This window comes from Thermobia domestica, chromosome 9 (assembly GCF_964235325.1).
Source record: "Thermobia domestica chromosome 9, izTheDome1.hap1.1, whole genome shotgun sequence".
In the NCBI taxonomy this organism is placed as follows: Eukaryota; Metazoa; Arthropoda; class Insecta; order Zygentoma; family Lepismatidae; genus Thermobia; species Thermobia domestica.
In genome coordinates this window covers 14,550,214-14,567,716 of record NC_137462.1, presented here as the reverse complement: position 1 = coordinate 14,567,716, position 17,503 = coordinate 14,550,214, and the positions used below count along the sequence as shown (strand labels likewise).

Genomic DNA, 17,503 nt, shown 5'->3' with positions numbered 1-17,503 from the left:
ATCTTACTTACTTGAAGACGAACTCTACATGCTACAGTGAGGGTCAGCAAAAAGATTGTCTCGCCATATCTTGATTTATCGGAGACTGCTTCTAACACGTCCGATCAGTTCGATAGTCCACGGTTTTCTGCTAAACGGAACTTCTCTATGTCATGTCTCGACTATGTCCCCAATGTGTCCGTAAATTGGGGTGCAACTCGACCGAAAAATGTATAATGTTTCTCAAACCAGTCATCATGAGTGTAAATTTCCCTGCGTTTTATTCTACCCACATTCGTATGGCTTTGTATCAATGCATAGCAAAATTTACGTTTTAGTTTGCGATAACAGGTATATATCACGAATTTCAGTGTAAATACGAAGTTTATGTCACTCAAATCGTTACGGAATGAGTGTTTTATTCGACGATATCAACATAGAATTTATGCTTAATACGTTTTCCTTTTGCATATTGCAATCCACAAATTTTGCGAGTATCGTTATGGAATAGAAATTAACTGAAACTCCAGTGGTGGAAGTTCTCTGAAACTTCCGCTTCCAGTTTAACCTACATCATAAAGTAAAGATTCAGGAAGTCGTTGTTTTGGGAATCAATTTAGCGTTCTGGGAGTATTTATCATCCTCTCTGTTAAACTGCTAATCAAACCACAAGTGGTGAAAAAGAAAACCCTTCCGATTTGTAGTGTTGATACCTTTCGGTATAGCTAGATCAAAAACGGTAAAAGATAGCGAAAAAGAGTTTTGTGTAATCAAATATTTCAAGAATGTTCTATCTCGACCCTAACTTTCTACCAAAACCGAAGGTGGGGGAAATAAGACAGTTTTGGTTTTAACGTTAATCTCTGTATAATGAAGCTAGAAAGGCTTTTGTGTACTTCACGAAGTGCCCAAGATTATATCCCATATCAATACTAATCTCTATATTCAAACCGGAAGGAAAGAGCCGGTTTCCATATTGAGAAATATACCATGATCCTCTTTACGGTATTTACTAGAGTTCATTTGTTTGTTTATTTTTAAAGTAAATCGACAGTCGTAACTAACCAGGAATAGGAATTGTGTCGTGTTCAATGGAAGATTCCTTTCGTAATTATTCTGCGAGCATCTTCAGGTTATAGCAGAAACAGGGACTCATCTGCAGAAACTTACATGGTCCGTTGAAGAAGATATCCAGCGAATATTCTGGTATACTAATTTCAGTCGTCTGTGTCTTCCTTTCATTATGATACTGAAGAGAACATGTTGAGAAAGAAGATGGAAACGAAGTAAATGGAATTGAACAAAACAAGGTTCGTTGTTTCGTTAGTCGCACGAGCAGTTTATCAGTGAAACTAGTGACTACGCCAAAACAATCTTCGCCATCTATATTGCATTTTCTTTGCTCTGGAAGAGGTATTCATTAAAAATCCGAGAAGCAATGTGTGATGTCACGGAACATTCCGTTGGAAATAACTGACGTAGTATGCTTAATTCAGGATCCATATTTGATAATTATTTTTTTCCCCACAAAATGGTCTTAATATCCACATGCTACCGCAGTGTCCAGGTTACATCCACGGAACTACAGACACTTATTTGGATGACAACGTCGCAACGCACCCATTTCTAAATCCATAACAGAACGGACCAACTAAGAGGTACATATACGTACAAGCGCATAGCATGGATCTTGTTAAAAGGAGGGCATAGATAAGTTTTTTGTCTCTCCCTTTGATACATATATATATTCATATAGCATGTCGGGTGTGAGAGAGAGAAATCTTAATGTTAACCTTCTTGACGATCTGTTAACATGCGTTTCGTTAATAACTGTTAAAATTATGGTTATTTTAATAGCAACAGTGTTCTAAATTTGATTTCAGGTTGAGTTAGAATTTACACAAAAATATACTCCCATGGAATTACTCTTACAGGATCACCGGAATAGATAGCCTGCTGGGTCATTTTTATCTCCAAATTACAAAATCTTTCCGTAATAATTTACTTTTCTTCTTCAAATATGGAGTCCAGCAGTAGGTTAGGGCATGGAAATGTAGGAAGAATTCGCACTATACACTGCGCACTCAAAATAAAATATTCAATTTTTAAAGTCAAAAAATACAGAGGAAAGTATTTTATTAATAACTAACAGAACAACTAAATGCTCTTAATTTTTCATATATGATTGTTTGGCAAACTACTGAATCTCTCTAGAAAATGATGTAGCCGGTAAATGAAAACTAGCGCGTCGTAAGGAGGCACATTCTTGGGTGTCCCAACCCCATGATTAAAGCACACTATACATACATTGAATCTTCGCTGGACGTATTAAAGCATATGTATGCTGTGTGTGTTGTGTCTTCTTATTCATGCCAATTACCTGTTTAATTTCAATTACAGCTATATTGGAGAATGTGTATGTGTAACTGAGTGTACAGAGATTAATGACATTATTGATGTCTTAATAAGTGATTTTTTATTTTAGTTCCGTTGGTGAAGACAGTCAGTTGAAAATTACAAAACAAAAAAAAAAAAACTTTAGTGGACCTTGTTGATGTTTAAATGTTTACCATACTTTTGACTTGATAGAATGTTTAGACCAAAAAAAGGTAAGATTCATTTGTAGGGCAAAAATTGTGAAGCAAGTGGACATAATAACCAAAATTGAAGTAAATTTTATACAGTTAATCACGTAAATACAGTCACCTCTGTCAAATATAATTTAATTACATCGAATCCAAGTATTCATAATTATACAATCGCGCTTTGCCTGCACGTGAGGAAGAATTACACGTATTATCCATGTTTAAGTCTTTGTTTTGTAGTAGATATTCCTTGAAGAGTAAAGCCAAAACAAGGGCGTATATACTTTTTTCTTTGTTTGTGAAAGATTTGTAAAATGTAGTTCAGTAATTCTTAACTGTGGTTTAGCTACTGAACGTATTCCAGAGTTAATGTAATAAAAAATATAATACCCGTGTAAAAATCAAAGATCTGATTGCTGAAGTACATTTTACAATGTTTCTACAAGTGCTTCTCCATTGGTATCCACTTTTTATGTAGCTCTTATTGTAGACTTCAAAGTTTTGATTATGACATTTTTGTTTCCACAGGTACGCTGGTACTACGAGCTGTGTTTTACTGCTACAGACGTCTGATGTAGCCAAACTTAGAGGTGTCTCTTAAGGAAAAAAAAATCGGTAAAACGAAAAGGTTTCTTGTTTGGAACTAAGGAAACAAAACCAACCTCTTCTACTGAATAAATGTTGTATATGGTTATAATAAAATGTACGTTTAATGTATGAGTTCGACGCGAGAAAACTTTGTTTTCGCCGATATGATTTTTCTTATGAGCTGCCTTTAGTTTGGACATTCGACGTCCGTTCACATCCATAGTCACACACACACATATTGTCTAACATCTAGTGGACGTCCTTCCATATACGTATGAATCTTCCAGTGGACGTACCTCTACATACTTAGGAACGTCCAGTTGATACACACTCAACGTTCATTTTGCATGCATTTTACGTCTAGGGCAGAATATTGGGCGTCTGTGTACGTTCATAAAACTCAGTTACTGACATCCACACATGTCTTGCACTTTTATACAGATACGTATTTGGTGTCCACTGGTCACACATTCGACTTCCTCAATGTTTAGTCGAAAATTTTTGACAAATATTTACCTCTACTAAGGTTCAGATCAATGACAAGTGAACGTCTGTAAACGTACACAACGATGTCTTCATGATATATACTGAACATCTTACGTCCGCAATGTCCCTGACTGACCCACTTGCTCTCCAAAAAGCGGACATGTAATGCACGTTGCATGGGGGACTATTAAGATCTATACAAACGTTCAGTGGACATGCTCTTAGTGTTCTATTAAGGTACACTATATGTTCATGGTGAAGTATCTATGGACGCTCACTTTCTCATTCCCGCAAGACCCACGTAACATGTTGGTTCAACATACATTAAGACGACCTGGGTCAGCAAATTCCTTGATCATATTTGGAAGTGCCAGTGTTTTGTGGTTGTTTCGGATAATTTGAATTGGCGAGAAAATTTTATAAACTCATGGCATTTGTGTTTTATTAACTGCATGTTTTTATATCTTTCGACTTTTTTATCTTTTTTTTCCACACTCCTTCGATACATCAGCTGTGCTAACATATGATTTGCCAAAACTGAACTTAAACTAAATCCATTTTCACATACTGAGCCTTTTTTCCTGTTAATTAACGAGTTCTGCCGAATGCTAAAACGCACAAATTTTTTCCCATACTTTTGGCATGGGAGCTCCTTCATGGGAAAGTGGTTACCGTACACAATTTGATGTGAAAATCCCAGGTTCGATTCCCGGCGGCAGCTCGTGGTTTGGATAACACGCTAAACCAACTCCAAACCCTTGACATGAATGAGAAATTTCACCTATTTGTATCAACGTTTTTACAAGAAAAGCAGTTTAACGAAACCACACACACAGTCTTGTCGTGTATAAGATTCTTAACTGTGTGCTAAGATATATTTAGTCAAGTCTCAACGCGGGTTAAATGTCCCACACCTACATGTATTAACATGTGTTCAGCTAAACATGAACGTCACTTAAATTTCTTAGCACACTCTAGGCATGTGTAAATTTTTTCACCTGTATGGTTTAACACGTGTAGCTAAACCTGAACGCTAAATTTGTTTTTACATTCTTAGCATATGTGTAGCTTTCACCTGTATGTATTAACATGTGTCTAGTTTAATGTGAACGTTGAATAAAATTCTTACCACACCCTTGGCATTTGTCAATTTTTCACGTGTATGTATTGATATGTGTGCAGATAAATTTGAGCGCTGTCTAAATTTCTTACCACACTCTTCGCATGTGTGAGGTTTTCACATGTATGGTTTAACATGTGTAGCTAAACCTGATTGCTGACTAAATTTGCTTCCACATTCTTAGCAAATGTGCAGTTTTTACCTGTATTTCTTAATATGTGTTTAGCTAAATATGAACGTTGACCAAATTTTTTACCACACTCTTCGCATTTGAAAGATTTTTCACTAGTATGTATTGACATGTGTGCAGTTAAAGTGTAGCGGTCTTTAAATTTATTACCACACTTTTCGCATAAGTGAGATTTTTCACCTGTAAGGATTAACGTGTGTGTAGCTAAACTTGAACGTTGACTAAATTTGTTTCCACACTCTTTGCATATGTGAGGTTTCGCACCTGTATGTTTTACTTGTGTCTAGCTAAACATGAACTACGACTGAATTTGCGACCACACTCACTGCATGTGTGAGATTTTTCACCTGTATGTATTGACATGTGTGCACTTAAATGTGAACGTTGAATAAAATTCTTACCACACTCTTGGCATTTCAGAGGTTTTTCACCTGTATGTATTAACATGTGTTCAGTTAAATTTGAGCGCTGTCTAAACTTCTTACCACACTCTCCGCATGTGTAAGGTTTTTCACCTGTATGGATTAACATATGTGTAGCTAAACTTGAACGCTCAGTAAATTTGTTTCCACACTCTTTGCATATATGATGGTTTTTACCTGTATGTATTAACATGTGTTTAGCTAAATATGAACGTTGACCAAAATTCTCACCACACTCTTGACATTTGAGAGATTTTTCACCTGTATGTGTTAACATGTGTGCAGATAAATTTGAGCGCTGTCTAAATTGTTTACCACACTCTTCGCATGTGTGAGGTTTATCACCTGCATGGATTAACATGTGTCTAGCTAAATGTGAACGCTGACTAAATTTCTTTGCACACTCTTCGCATGTGTGAGGTCTTGCTCCTGTATGTATTAACATGTGATTAGCTAAATGTGAACGCCGACTAAATTTCTTACCACACTCTTCGCATGTTAGATTCTTTAAACCTGTTTGTATGCCCATACGTATAACCGAAATTGAAGAGTCAATTAATCCCTTTAAATACTCTTGGTTCTTGTGGGGTTGTTCACTGGTATGTATTAACGCGTTTCTTGTCATAATTGAATTTCGACAAAGTACTTTATCACACTTTAGGTAAGGAAAATGTTTAACACTGTCATGTGTTAACGTATGTCTTGGTGTATGTGACCTACTATTTCCTGGGTTAAAGTTGTTGCATGCATGAGATTTTTCATCTGAATGAGAAATTATTAGCCTTTGTGTTCTGAACATATTACCTCTTGTGGAGAGAGTATGTGTATGGACCCTGTAGGAAATTCAGTAAACTAGAGAGTGGAAATCTAGGTACACTATATGGAACAACAAAGAAAAGCAGAAGTTTGCATCTAGAATAGAGCAACAAAAATATTGCATTTCTAACGTGAGACTTTTCAAGGTAATCATAAGTTTTACAAGGGCGAAAGTGGAAAACCTCGTAACTAATCAAAACCCAAATATCAGGAGCAATAAAACTGTTGTGCTTTTACATTATCTTATATACGATACCAGGTTTTAAAACTTAGTTTTCTTACGTTTTTTTTTTTTTTTTAATCGAGTTTTCGTTTAGGAGCTTTTCCACAAACGTAGAATCAAATTTGGGGAATTGAATGCAACCAAAATCTAAACTCTATAAAAACTGGAGATACGAGTTTTTGCATTTTCGCCTCATAAACTTATCTATAATAATATTGTAATATTACATAAAATCTTGTAGATATTAGGAGAAGAGAACTATTGAGGGTTTTCAGTATCATTTCTACTCTCCAAACAGAAGGATGTACTTTCCTTTACTATCTCAAATCGTATCTACATTTATCTATGAGTTATCGGATTTAACTCAAATACATACTAACATACATACTCTACACTATGGAATGAACATATGCTTATTACAGGTGAAAATGGTGGTATACCCACTGACAATGCTTGTGTACTATATCATTAATTTTTGTGGTAGAAAATTTAGTAATTCGGTTAGATTTTTGCAATTAAAACTAACAAAAACTGTTCGTATTATGACAAAGAAAGAAAACAAGACTATAACCATTTTTAAAATTTTGAATAAAATACGTCATTCCAAGCAGTATACTAATCTCTAGTAGTGCTTCTAAAATCATTTGAATGCTCTGAGATATTAAATATTAATCCCATTACAATCTTTAAGTCTATTAATATTCACCTAAGTGAAAAATGCATTCTTCTTAAATAAAAACTTTTGAGAATGCTACACCGTGAATATAAAGAAAATGAAAGAAACTTGGTATACATTTAATTATAAAAGAAAGGCAGCTATACTTTTTGAAATCAGTTAGCTCATATGTTGAGTACGTACCTTTAACTCAGTTTTTATTACGTTACTTTCATTCAAGTTGGTATAATAAGGAGAGAAGGTGGATCAAGAAATATACGTAAAAATATCATCTCATGTATCTCTCTTTTAAAGAAAGAAAATTTAACATAAGCTTATCGTTTAAAATAAACGCAAAATAAATGCAAAGGTGTATGGGAAAATAATATATTTAAGATGGAGAAGAGAAACATTCAGCATAATATTTATCAGTAATTACAGTTGAGATACAGCTTGTCTGCTGTAATTTCAGGAAGCGGGTGAATAGCTTGAAAGAAAACTTTACACAGATGAACATTCTGTCTTCCGCTTTTGTTACTTTCTATTGTATTTTCACGTTACTATCATTAGAATCAGTGTTCTATGAGTAGCAGAACACTTTTAAATTGTACGCCAAAAGCAAAGTATCTGACAAGTGGATTATGTTACGAAGGTGAAATTTACAATATACGAAGTCCGACAATAAACTAATAAGAAAATTGTTTCAGCTTCTGCTGACACCGCTGCAGTGTGAAACTGTCGCCAGCGTGTGGCCATGGGCCTTGTCCAATAGCACAGCATGTGGCACGCACGAAGTATTTTTCATTGTGAAGTTAGAAGTTAAAGGGTGCGATAGTGTGTTGGACCCCCGTCACAACAACGGAAGCACGTGATATTGATCAGTGAAACGCAATCTTCTTCTGTATGAAACTTGGTGAGATTGCCTCAATAACGTACCGGAAGATTTAGCAAGGCTTTGGAAATAAACTGTTATCAATGGCAGGGGTGTATTGTTGGTACAAAATGTTTGCGGAAGGCAGAACAGAAATCGAAGATGAACATCGCAGTGGGCGACTCACAACTATATGAATGGAAGAGAGCACAGAGAGAGGGAACGTCTCCGACTGGATAGACGAGAATAGATAAACCTTGAAAATGATTGCGGATGAACTGAACATAAATCGAGAAAATGTGCGTCTGATATCAACTCGCACAAGTTCCCTCACCCCGTTTGTAGTGGCGGTTTAAGTTTGCAGGTATGCCAGCATGAGCTAAAAAAGACATTCATCTTCCGTTATTGTCAGACCTCGTAGTTAGAGTCTTTACTTAAATTCAGTGGGCAAGTGTTATTGGCTTTAAGGAACGAAAACGGGAAATTTCCGTAATATATAAAATTACCATATGGTTTAAATTCGAGGGATAATTGTAAACCACAATAATTTTTTCTCCCCAGGTATTCCAGCTGGAATCGTGAAATTGGATGTGGAGAGAGTTTGGAATTTGCGCTAAAGAGATTTCTTTGTTTTCCTATGTAGCTCTAGCGACAGAAACTTGTACTACGAAACAAGTATGGCGTCCTGTTACTGTCCTCCACATCTTAGGAGAAGCCAGTTATGATTATATTTCAATGAATCAAGCGGCATACACCAAGAGAAAATCTGGTGTGCCGTATATGTAACATGCGTGCCGTATATGGGGACGATTGTATGGAGTGTTGCAATGTTTCCAGTTATTGTGCATTCCGCCACGCTCCGGGCCCCAGTAACACCTTCAACACCACAGATTATCCGCGCCATCCAGCCAGTAATTCTTATGGCCGTCGTGTGCACCTGCGAAACTTATCGCAGAAATTAAACATTTCATTTGCTCTAGTGTACGACCTTGCTAAGGACACGTTGCAATTCCGTAAAGTTGTTGCTCGCTAGGTGCTTAAGAACCTGACAGGTAACCACCAAGGCCAGCGAATGATCACATGCTTGGATCACCGAACACGTAATGCCATCTGTAAGCAATCGTCAATGGTGATATGTCTGGGGCATACTATTAGACGCCCGAGACCAAGCAGGTCTTTATGGAGTGGAAACATACTGGTTTCCAACACGAAAAAAAAACTAAACGTGATTCAATTTGCGAGAAAAGTGCTTGTGACAGTCTTCTGGGACGTTTGTTGATTTATTGGGGAATTTGTTAAACACGGGACCACTGTAAATGCTGCAGCGTAAATTAAAACTTTGGTTAATATTGCGGCGTGCCCTGTGTGACAAACGTCGCTACAATAATGCCGACAACGTCAAACTTAATCATTACTGCCAGTCAACACGTCTCTTTGGTCTCACTTTCACAGCTGTTTGGTCTCATGAAGAAATTCCTCACCGGTCAATATTTTGCGACAAATGCGAAACTGAAAACAGCAGTCCGCACATTCTATACTCCACTTTCACGAACAGGGCATGTTGAAACTGGTGCCACGGTGATAGAAACGTATTGAGAAAGTTGGTGACAGTAGAAAAGTGGATCAAATACGTGACTTTATTTGTGCTTTGCTTTATTGTGCGTTACTTTCCGATCTGCCCTCCTAATAAAATGTATTTCACAGATATCCATTACACATCATCTGATGGAGTTTAGTGATCACAGTTTTGCCAGCATATATAAAAAAAAAATTACGATATCTACATTTCCGTTGGAATATAATGAAAAATTATTCAGCTGTGAACCCATACACCTTAAACACAACATACAGAGTAGTTTCGGTTATATAACATGTGAAACGTCTTCAACTACAGGAGGCCTCGTGGCACATAATTAAAAAAAAAAATCAGGCAAACAAAGTATTTTCATCATTTTTCATCTGAATAACGCAATTTCCCGTTTATTTATATGAACTGACCAAATATGTCTCAGAATCACAATTTCTTCCTGAGTAAATCTAGTCCAAATTGCCGGTTTTGTTCGCAAGTTAATACACAAAAATGTTTACGGAACAACACCTTGTGGAAATTTTTTCTACAGTACTTCTACTTACTTTTAAGGGTTCATACATGGTATAATCTTTTTAAACACACGATAGAGGGATTGAAAATTACGATACGATATACTTAATGTTGTGATGAACACTTAACATATATAAATATGTAAAAGGCCGAAACTAGAAAAGAAGTACACATTTAAAATAAAAATTTAAAAAATATCTTATTTCGAAGCTTTACCAACGGATTCCGAAGAAAGTACACAATACACTTATATTTTCTTAGTTAAGTTTCCTTTTCTTTGTAGAAATACGTCTTGAAACTGGTCAATATTTCAATCCAGCCAAAAATAAGATTGTGAAAATGCAACGATCCTGAGCCAGGGTACAATAACCATACCCTGGCTGTATATGCTGCACGTTCTCTGGAGTTCAAAAGTTGAAGTTAAGCATTGGTTTTTTGGACATACTGTTCTAAAAGTGCCACCCTCGCTATAAGGTGTTTGTTTCGCTGGCTACAAGCAAAGAACTTATTGTGCATACGTTCAGGAAAGTTTAAATGAAGACCTAAAGATTTAAATATTTCCAACAGACCCGAGTTCCATTACAAGTTTTGATAGTAATTTTTGATGTGTAATATTACCTGCATATGTGAAAACTGAAGAAAACGCAATATACTCTTTATCTTTAAACTTTAGTATACATACGGTACTATAAAAAACACAGACACCCTGTGATTAAGCGGTCCCGTAGGCTCATGGCGTCAGAAAAAAAAAACTTCTCTCCTGGATATAATCCACGAATAAACCAAGCTACCCTGGATTCCTAACACGCACTTTAATAGGTTCCCGTTGTATAATATACTCTTGTCGCTTCTGAACTACAAACCCGCCAACATAATTTTATACTTTCAGAAGAATATTACAATTTCCATGCATATTTCTGTCGCGAACAAAGTGAACCTACTACCTTAGACAAATTTGATTGCATTACTTTTGTAAATATATGTGATATCTTTCTTTTGAAAATTTCAAGTATACATTTAGCGACGTGAACCTTCATTTACTTCACATAACGTTAAGTAACTTACTCAAAATTTTGTTTTGAAAATTCTTAGGTCTTCTTTCCTGCATGTTATTGACCATCTATATAATACAATATATTGCACAATGTAATTTTATTCAGCTCAATTAAAGGCAATATAGTTGGGTAAAGGATCCCTTTTTGAACGTAGAATTGCATGTGCATTATTTACAGTTGAGATATCTTGTGAATCTGGTCAACAAACAGTATCTCCTTTCTACTCGATTACAAGTAATGTTTACAGGTCATATGTTAAACATACAACTGTAGCTGTGTGATAGGTCTATACAAATATCTACATTTATCTCCATCACTTACATAAATTATTTTACATCCAAAGGAAATTTCTTCTACAACACATCACTGGTATTTTGCTTTAGAATTTTACAAGCGAATATTGGTAACACACACATAAATAAAATTCATAGAACAGGACGAAAGTTTACAGATATAATTACACATGCACTAACAAATATATCATTGCATACCAAAAAAGTGTGACCCAAATTAGAATCGAACTCACGAACTTACTCTTGTAAGTCCGGTGCTTTATCACAAGTTGATGCAGAGTCGCTCTGACGTATGATTAAAGTCATACTAGAGGCCGTCGAATTCTTCAGCATGGCTCTAATGACACGCCAGAACGACTCTGCATAAGGCCCAATAACTTTAGCTTTTATTTATAAGATATTTAGCAGAATGATAGAAGCGGAAAAATTATTGCGTACGTATGAAAATGAGGAAATAAAAAGCTCTTTAAAAATCTCAGAAATATTTTGTTTACAGTAAGAGAACTACAAATGATCAAGTTAAACGAGTTTGCAAAATGCTTTTAATTGATTGAATAAGTGATAGGAATGTTAGCGAATGTGCGAAATATACAAGGTAAATGTCAAAATAGTACGCACGTCTGCCACAAATCTGTTTCACTGCTCGATTTTTTTCATCTATGACTAGGAGTCAACCTAATGACATATATTACACGAGTCATCAGTACCAATACCCAAGTTAAACAAGTGAATATAGTTTTGAAGTGTGAAACTAAGACTTCCAAACTAAGAGAATTCAATATTCAGACTGGAGGAAATACATCTGTAAATACTGCTTGCAATAGAGAACAGGATCAAAGATAGTGTTTGTTCCTTGGACACGGATTCCATGTACTGAAGGCATTAGTCTCTTTTACTCTATTAATTCTATGCAGATAAATGTTGAAAGCTATCGTTAATTTGAAACCTTTCCAATTTGAATAGAGGGTGGAGAGGTGAGATAGAAGCTACACTTGGGACGCTGAAAAGGTCGCAAAATACTTCCCCTACATCTTTTCGAGTTTTTCTCGATGAAAATCTGATACCAGATGCATTAATAAATTCAACCACTTCTGGTTTCGATACGATGCTGCGGGTTGTAAGGTTTTATATAAGAAGCAGAAGTTATATCCATTCCAAGTATTATTTGTCGACATCTATTATCATTTGGGTTCTATTATAACCTTTGAAACCAGAAATGCACAATTTCAACCTCTTTTGGTTTCATCTTAGAGTTAACGTAAAACTTAAAACCAATTCTTGTCAAACTAAATGAATTAAAACTCATATCGATATGTTTCATCGTTTTTGTTCTACAGATATAAGTGTTAAAACTGGTAATAAAGGTAAGCTTGAAACAATTTCTGTTATGGAACAGCGTTGTCGATAGTTAGGCAAACTTGTCCTGAGACGTTGAAAATGGCTGAAATCTTTTTAAACAAAATAATTACACTGTACCTGTTACAATGTTCGTTTCATGTCAATAAAAGTTGAAACTGGAAACTGGTAATTTATACACTTATGGTTTGAATAGAGCTTCGATGGGAAAACGTAACGTTTTCTCGACCAGCAAACTCGACTCGAAAAACACATCCCTATTTCTTAGCCTTTTGGATCTACGGAAATCAGTGTTCAAACCGCAATGGTAAATCTAAGACTTCTGTTTTTCATATAGTGCAGTAAATAGTCACGTTGAACCGTTTGAAGAAAATACTTCTCTTATCTATTACCGTGTTTGTTGTGTAAAGATAAATGTTGAAACCACAAATCGTTATTTCTAATCACTTCTTGTTTGAATAGAATCTCAACGGAGGAATTGAACATGTTTTTTAAATGCCAAATCGATTGCAAGAAACTGCAACTTAATATCTTTTAGCGCTTTTGCTGTAAGAAAATCAGTTCTGAAATTGGACGTAATTATAAATGTGATCAACTTCCAATTTTAAAATTCTTTAAGTTTTATGTTCTACGTTTCCGCCGGTTAGGCTAAAAGAGACAGTGATGATTAGAAATGAAAGAAATTGTGGAATTATAGTAGAGGGATGGGGGTAAGCCCGACATAACCCATGCACACGGTGTTTGTCCAACACAAAGTTCACTTGGCAAGACTTACGGTCGAAGCAGGGACCCACGCACCAGAAGCGAAAGCTGTAATACTGAGCCAGTGTGGACTCACTTTAAGATTGTTGAGAATAGTCAGTATACATTGTGTTCCGAAGCTGAATCCACTGCACAAAAGTGTTTCTCGTTATCATATGTTGCAATTAAACGCCGAATTGTTTTCAGAAACCCGCGTTACCCAATCTGCTACCGTTCTCGTTTTGATACGAAAATGAAATCTAAGTGTTGTGTCACACGCTTATGCCGACCAGGATAAACAAGACAGGGATTATGAGAAATGGAAGAAATATTGAAACAGAGATAATAGAAGAACCCCAAGAAAACCTACTTACACCGTGTTTGTCTACCACAAAGTCCGATTGGCGCGAGCTGGAATCGCAGCACGGCCCCCGTGTATCAGAGGTGAATGTTCAACCATTGACCCGTGTCCATTCAAAATTAAATTAAATGAATTCCTGAGTTTCACGTCTCACGAATAGGTCGGCTAGGCTAAAGGACAAAGGAATGATGAGAAAGGAATGAAATATTGGAATGAACAAAAAAGGTGAACCAAGAAAAATCCACATACACACGCTTGTCTGTCTTTGTTCAGAAGCCATAATGTTGAAACTGGAAACGGTCATTTAAAAAACTAGCGGGTTAACGAAGATGATGGAACCTATTTTTTGAAAGCCGAACCAATTGTAACAAAGCATATCTCGATATCCCTTACCGTCTTTTGTATATAGAAGTCATTATAGAAACGAATTATATTATTAAATTTCAAACACTTCCGAATTTGCTAGTGTGTTGCGCGTGTAGTATGTCCTCTTTAGACCGTCTATTGAATGTAAAAAATTGTTTGTCAATATCTGTTATCGTCCCCGTTCTATGGAGAAAAATATTTAAACCGAAATGCATCATACTCGGTTTCAATTGTTCCGGTTTGAATAGGAGTTAGCAGAAAATGTGAAAGCTGAAGTAATAGTGAATTCGAACAACAACCGGTTTTGACAGAGTTATAGGCAGTCATGGTACGTATGTCATATACATATACTGAATGATTTACCAACAACCGCTTCTCGTTATGTGTTACAGCTACCTTCTGTGGCAATAAAGGCTAAAATCAAAATGACTAAACTGAATAAAGTTCGGTTTGAAAACAGGGTTAACGGACGAAATGGGACCTATTCTAAAGAGACTGAAATACTCATAATAAAATAATCTTGAAAGTACTGACCGTTTACCTTGCACGGGAATCAGTCACTAACCTGAAGTAATAGTAAATTTGCACTACTTTCGGTTTCGGGAGAACCGAGGAGAAATAGCTCAAGTAGTAAAGCGTTGCCTTCGCATTCGGGAGGTCGTGGGTTCCATCCATTCCCGTTGCCGACAATCCTGACTGGGGTTTTCCAGTCTCCCTCTGTCCTACTAGGCAAATACCAAGCTAGTACCAACTAAAGAGGCCCTGGCCGACATTTTCCCAATTAATTTTGAATTTTATTGTGGTTATTAGGTATCCACTATAAAATGCCCTCTGAGCTGTATTTGGTGATTGTTAAATAAATAAATAAATAATCTGAATAGCCTTGAATGTTGTGCTAAGACGATGAATCGTGCACAGACGTCCGCTTCTAGTTATATTAAAATTTCCGTCTGTTATGAATAAACGTTTAAATTGAAAATGAAAAATTTTAACCACTTCAGGCTTGAATACAGTAAACAGAGAAGATGGAAACTATTCTTCGGACGCTCAACCGATTCCGAAATCCATTTCTCGGTTCTTTTGCAATTTTTGTTCGGATAGCTGTTGACAGACGAACGGACAGAAAACCGTTCTATAATCCTTCTGCAACTTATGCACGTAACAGTTTAAAAGTCTCAAAAGCTGCATTGGTTTTATGCACATTATGTACAATAACATACCAAAAAGACTTCTGTATACAGTTCAAAAATTAGAGGTGGAATTATGAGATTCAAAACCAGAAGAAACAATTTTCGAATTTCAGATTCGCTACCATTTTAAGAAATGAAAAAGAAAAATTCTTTATTTTACAATATATTTTCTACTAAAGCATACAAGAAACATTTCTATAAAATGCAGAGTGTGATTCATTCACTGTGAAGAGATCACAAAAATATTTATTTCACTCCTATAATAAAAGTAAAATAAGGCCGAAAGTACATACGATTACAAGCTACAGAGAGAATAATCCGCATAATGTAAAAAGACTTTTGAAACGAAACAGATAAAAAAAATGATTGTTTTGTATCTAGGGTCATTCTCACGCCCAAAATCTAGAAAAAAAAACAACACATAATTTATTTTAGTCATCTAGTAAGTAAGACCTGACCTCAGGTGCCATTTTGTTGAGTTAGAAGCAAAAGAAAAATGCAATATAGTAGCTGGTTGAAGCTCAAAATATACTTGAAATAGAGCGGTCGGGAAATTTTTCGTGGCCTGTACTAGGGATCTTTTACGTTTCCTAAATTCCCAAAAATGATGTCAATTTATGTCACTCACCGAAAAAAATGTCAGGATCTCAATTTGAACCATCCGTAGTTACAAGGCGAAAAGCAGCATTTTAGATGTCCAACCGTCCAACAAGATTATATACAACGATCCAGGATTTTGTCATAGCTTGCCAGTAGAGTTAGCATGATGTCAAATATATACTTCGACGTTGGGTTCCAATAAGGTGCAAACATGATATTCTTATCCCGAATGTGTTTGATATAGAACGAACTAAACTCTCTTTGTAACTTGTAGCTAAGTACATTCTTACATTTTTCTCAATTACGGAAAGGTAAAGCTCGAAATTTACTACACTTATCTCATAAAAATTACAAGATAAGAAATTATACATTTCGCACTTTCAAGTAGAATGGTTACGATTAAAAACTACAAGTCCAGAAAACGTTACGAAAAAGTTACCAATCATTCTATTTGAAACCTTATCGAACTTCGAATTTCTAATAGTAGCTTTTCTGCTTCTCAACGCAAAAAAATATAATTTGAAATTTTCTTATACCTATTACCTGGGTGAAAAAAAAAACAAAAGATTTCCTATAATTTCAAGCAATCTACTGTAAAAATGTCATTATGTACCAGCAACGGAAATATTTTCTTCCTTCTATTTTCCATTTGTTCTAAATTTTGACCTGTTATTTACGCCAATATGAGAAACTGTCATGGAAGTGTTTCACTGATGTCTTTTTTTTTTTTTTTTAGAATTTGGAAAAGTGTAAAAATGCATAGGTAAGACGCATGAAAAAATTACCATTAGTTCTATTATATACACGCCTGGAATTTTGAACAATTAATGACGGATATTGGCTTTTAATATAGGGTACAATTTGAAAAAACGTCCATTTTGTTAGACCAATGAAATGGGTTAACATCTTTTCTAGAATCTATAGGAGTGTAAATATCGACCTAGATATGTCACGAACTATTTCCTAGCTTTTCCTCCTTGAAACAAGTTTCGAAACATTACGGATCATTGGCGACATTCTCAATATTAAAGAGCGAGAGTATTTCTGAGATTTGTTCTTCATATCAGTAAATAACCAGCATGCTGTGTTTTCGTCAATTACTCAACGAGTACGATTATCAATATACATTTTACAATTACATTTCTTGTGTGCTTTATTCCAAAAACCAATTTAAAAAAAAAACTATTGCAGTTGGTTAGCTAAAAAATTATTATCGTGAACGACATTAAGTTCTGTTTCATAATCTCCAGTTGAAACACCAGCAGATGCATGAAAATTTTTTTTATAAAAACTGACGAAAATAAATACAGAAGAGTAATATTTTTGCGTTATCCGTGTCTAATCCGGTAAAATTACAATTCACTATTAATAATAACAATAATAAATATTATATTTATTATTATTATAAATAAACAAAATAAATATCGATGTGCAAATTGAGATTGTTCTAGACTTACTTTGGGCTTAGTGTTACTGAATCTACCAGCGATTAGTTTAGTGACCTC

At 35.4% G+C, this 17,503-nt stretch overlaps 1 protein-coding gene across 9 annotated transcripts in view; it reads right to left on the bottom strand.

Annotated features, from left to right (window-relative positions):
* LOC145694434 (uncharacterized) overlaps positions 1-17,503 on the bottom strand; it is a 238,260-nt gene that overhangs the window by 137,430 nt on the left and 83,327 nt on the right. For 3 of the 9 annotated variants that reach the window (XM_081770647.1, XM_081770646.1, XM_081770648.1), the window contains exon 2: positions 4,925-6,203. The exons of 2 other annotated variants lie outside the window; for them this stretch is intronic. In XM_081770647.1, coding sequence (XP_081626773.1) covers positions 5,222-6,203 — 982 coding nt within the window. In that variant the 3' untranslated portion in view covers positions 4,925-5,221. Of the gene's footprint in view, positions 1-4,924; positions 6,283-17,503 lie in introns of those variants that run through there. 4 more of the 9 variants (XM_081770650.1, XM_081770649.1, XR_014133009.1 and 1 more) reach the window with 3 other exon arrangements.